Genomic DNA, 3,334 nt, shown 5'->3' with positions numbered 1-3,334 from the left:
AATGTTCTATTTATTATTTTATTTAAATGTTATTCTATTTGCTCTATTCAATTTAAATTATATATATGCTTGTGCCTCTTTTCATAATAATAATAATCTTAATTTATATTTGGTCAGTGAAAATCACTTTATCAGTGTTTTTATTCAGCAAGTTCATCAGTGTGTGTTCAGTCTTGCACTGCCACTCAGCTCAGTGGTATAATTTTTTCTGTTAGACATCAAACATAGTAAATATAATAATAATATGTACCGTATAGTTATTAGGTGGTCATTGCTTTTCTTTAGGCCTTACTTAAAATGGTCAAAGGGGCCTCCAACCAAATTTTGCATAGGGCCCCCAAAGGTCTAGGGCATGTGGTTGCATGTGTTCAGCTGGGTCGAGATCTGAAAGTCTGGAATCTGGGGGTGACAGAAGATTGACAGAAAGGCAGAACACCGGAGGATTGAGAAGAAAAATGATTATTGAAATGCTTGTGGACTAACAGAGAAAGTTTAGAAGGTGACATTGGGATGTGTAGAGCAAAAAAAGGACATCAGTGTCCAACAGAGATTGAGAGGGAGAAAGAGAGGGGTGGAGACAATAGTAGAAAGAGATGAATCAGTTGTACGACAGCGTTTGAAGCAGAGAGCTGAGGCCTCTCTCATCCTCCCACTGATGATGGAGACACAGGACGGAGCAGAGCTCTGCTTTCCACAACTCTTCAACACCTCCTGCAGGAAGCTGACATCTCCTTGGTTTGAAGTGATGCTCATTCACATTTTTCTCTACTCCATCTCTCTGCTCACTGTAGCTCTCAACCTGCTCGTCATCCTCTCAGTCTCCCACTTCAGGTTAAGATTATTGTCTCAACAATTGAAGTTTTAGATATATGAACACTGTGTGTCAGTTTCAGGGTCCTGGTATTGTGCATGCTGGCTTGATGTCTCAATGTCTCAATGTCATGGCTTAGAGGGATATTTGAAGGAGCTATTGATGTTGTTATTATAATGTAACACATTTTCTTCTCATACTGTGAGAATCAAACTGACGGCTCAGAATAAGGCCTGTTTTTTTTGGAATGTTTCGATTGTTTCTGAAAAATCTAACTAACTAAATCTTGTCATTTAGTTATGCGGACTTGTTCGTTAAATGGTGCTTTTCTCTTTCCCTCCAGGCAGCTCCACACACCCACCAACATCCTCCTCCTCTCTCTGGCTGTCTCAGACCTTCTAGTGGGCCTCGTGGTGATGCCGGGAGAAATCCTCCGAAGAACATCCTGCTGGTATTTTGGTGACTTTGTGTGTTTTCTTTATAATTATCTTTCAGCCATCATTCCCGCATCCTCAATAGGTGACATGGTGCTCATATCAGTTGACCGTTACGTTGCTATTTGTGACCCTCTGCATTACAACACCAGAATCACCGTCAACAGAGTTAAACTCTGTGTTTGTCTGTGTTGGCTCTATTCTGTTTCCTACTGCTTTCTCTTTGTGAAGGATGACCTGACTCAACCGGGGAGGTATAATTCCTGCTACGGAGAATGTGTGTTGGTCGTTGACAATGTCTTAGGAGCTGTAGATGTTGTTTTCTCCTTTATTGTTCCAGTTACAGTCATCATAGCTCTGTATCTGAGAGTATTTGCCGTGGCTGTGTCTCAGGCTCGTGCCATGCGCTCTCACATTACAGCTGTCACACTCCAGCTTTCAGTGACTCCAAAGGCAAAGAAATCAGAGCTGAAAGCAGCCAGGACTCTTGGTGTTCTTGTAGTTGTTTTTCTAATGTGTTTCTTCCCATTATACTCAGTCTTTCTCACAGATGACATCTTGGTCAATGCTTCATCTGCATCCTATGTTCTCTTTGTGTTCTATTGTAACTCTTGTCTAAACCCTGTGATCTATGCCTTATTTTACCCCTGGTTTAGAAAAGCAGTTAAACTCATTGTAACTCTTCAGATACTGCAGCCTGGCTCCTCTGAGACCAACATGCTGTAGAGAGGCTCTGGAGGGACTGAGATCAGACTCGGTCTAAGGATAAAGGGATGAATATGTTCCTGTTGTTCAGTGAGTGAATTATCAAATACAGAAAGTGAAGATATGCTTTCCTGTCTTAACGTCCAAATTGTGTATGATCAACAGATGAAAGGCCTGTGCTTCAGCTTTATCTTGTTGTGTATTTTGTCTCTCTGATGCTGCTGCATTCAAAGAAAGAGTCATAAGCACCATATACTGTTTCTAGGTAATCACCCAGTTTAATACAAGCTTTAAATTCACACATGTATGACACTCATGCAGTCTTTTTTTTCCTAGGGAACCTTTCATGTGTATGTTTGTTTCCAGTATAGAAATAAATCCACTGTTGTGTTTCAGATAAAACTGTCGGTACAAAAACCTCATCTTCCCTTTCAGCTTAGGAACAAAAGTTGTTTTAATCATTTCAGTCAAGTTTCATTCATATTTGATCCCTGTATAACATTTATTGATGATCTATGCCTTGTTTTACTCCTGCTTTAACTCATCGGTGACAACTTGATCGTTGCATCATCTGCATCATTTGCAGTCCATCTGTATTATTTTAACTCTTGTCTAAACCCTGTGATCTATGCCTTGTTTTAGATTCAGATACTGCAGCCTGGCTCCTGTGAGACCAACATGCTGTAGAGAGGTTGTGGAGGGACTGAGATCAGACTCGGTCTGAGGAAAAAAGGAATGAAAATATTCCTACTGTTCAGTGATCAGTTGTTGTATACAGAATGTGAAAATATGCTTTCCTGTCTAAAAGTCTAAATTGTGTATGAACAACAGATGAAAGGCCTGTGCTTCAGCTTTATCTTGTCGTGTATTTTGTCTCTCTGATGCTGCTGCATTTAAAGAAAGAGTCACAAGCACCATATACTATTAATCACCCAGTTTAATGCAAGCTTTAAATTCACACATGTATGACACTTGGCCCTTTTACAAAGTTGTTTTAATCATTTCAGTTTAGTGTCATTCATATTTGATCCCAGTATAACATATCTTGTCTTTTTGACTGAATTATTTAAAGCACTATGAAGTCCTGTTGCAAGAAGGAAAACATATAAATTATTTGAAAAGACAGGATTATCTACAGTTCATCAGATCATTGCAGTCCCATTTCCAGAGAAACATGTAATCATAGGACAGAGAAAGTTAAAGTTACACAAATTATGTAAAGGTTAATGGGATGCAATTTTAAATCAGTTTCATTAAAAAAATGATCAAAAGGATTACATGTTACATAGCATATTGTGACATATTCACAATGTAATATTGTGTCTTTTTATCGATTTTTCCCACTGATGTGAAATGACAAGAGACAATAATGACATGTTGAAAA

General features: G+C 38.8%; 1 protein-coding gene across 1 annotated transcript; it reads left to right on the top strand.

The window, feature by feature from the left end:
* The first annotated feature begins 658 nt into the window (after window positions 1-658).
* On the top strand, window positions 659-1,971 carry LOC120568955 (trace amine-associated receptor 13c-like). The gene is made up of 2 exons (XM_039816720.1): window positions 659-831; window positions 1,155-1,971. The coding sequence occupies exons 1-2, from the start codon at window positions 659-661 to the stop codon at window positions 1,969-1,971; spliced, it is 990 nt and encodes a 329-aa protein (XP_039672654.1).
* Window positions 1,972-3,334: the final 1,363 nt, after the last annotated feature.

The sequence above is a fragment of the Perca fluviatilis genome, chromosome 11, assembly GCF_010015445.1.
Source record: "Perca fluviatilis chromosome 11, GENO_Pfluv_1.0, whole genome shotgun sequence".
Lineage (NCBI taxonomy): Eukaryota > Metazoa > Chordata > Actinopteri > Perciformes > Percidae > Perca > Perca fluviatilis.
The sequence above is the reverse complement of the archived record's forward strand: the minus strand, read 5'-3'. Positions and strand labels throughout refer to the sequence as shown.

What these genes read in the sequence shown, in the direction of transcription:
- LOC120568955 (XM_039816720.1), top strand. Translation starts at nt 659, where the DNA reads ATGGAGACACAGGACGGAGCAGAGCTCTGCTTTCCACAACTCTTCAAC. An exon ending in CTCTCAGTCTCCCACTTCAG is followed by an intron (nt 832 to 1,154) that starts GTTAAGATTATT and finishes CTTTCCCTCCAG; the next exon opens with GCAGCTCCACACACCCACCA.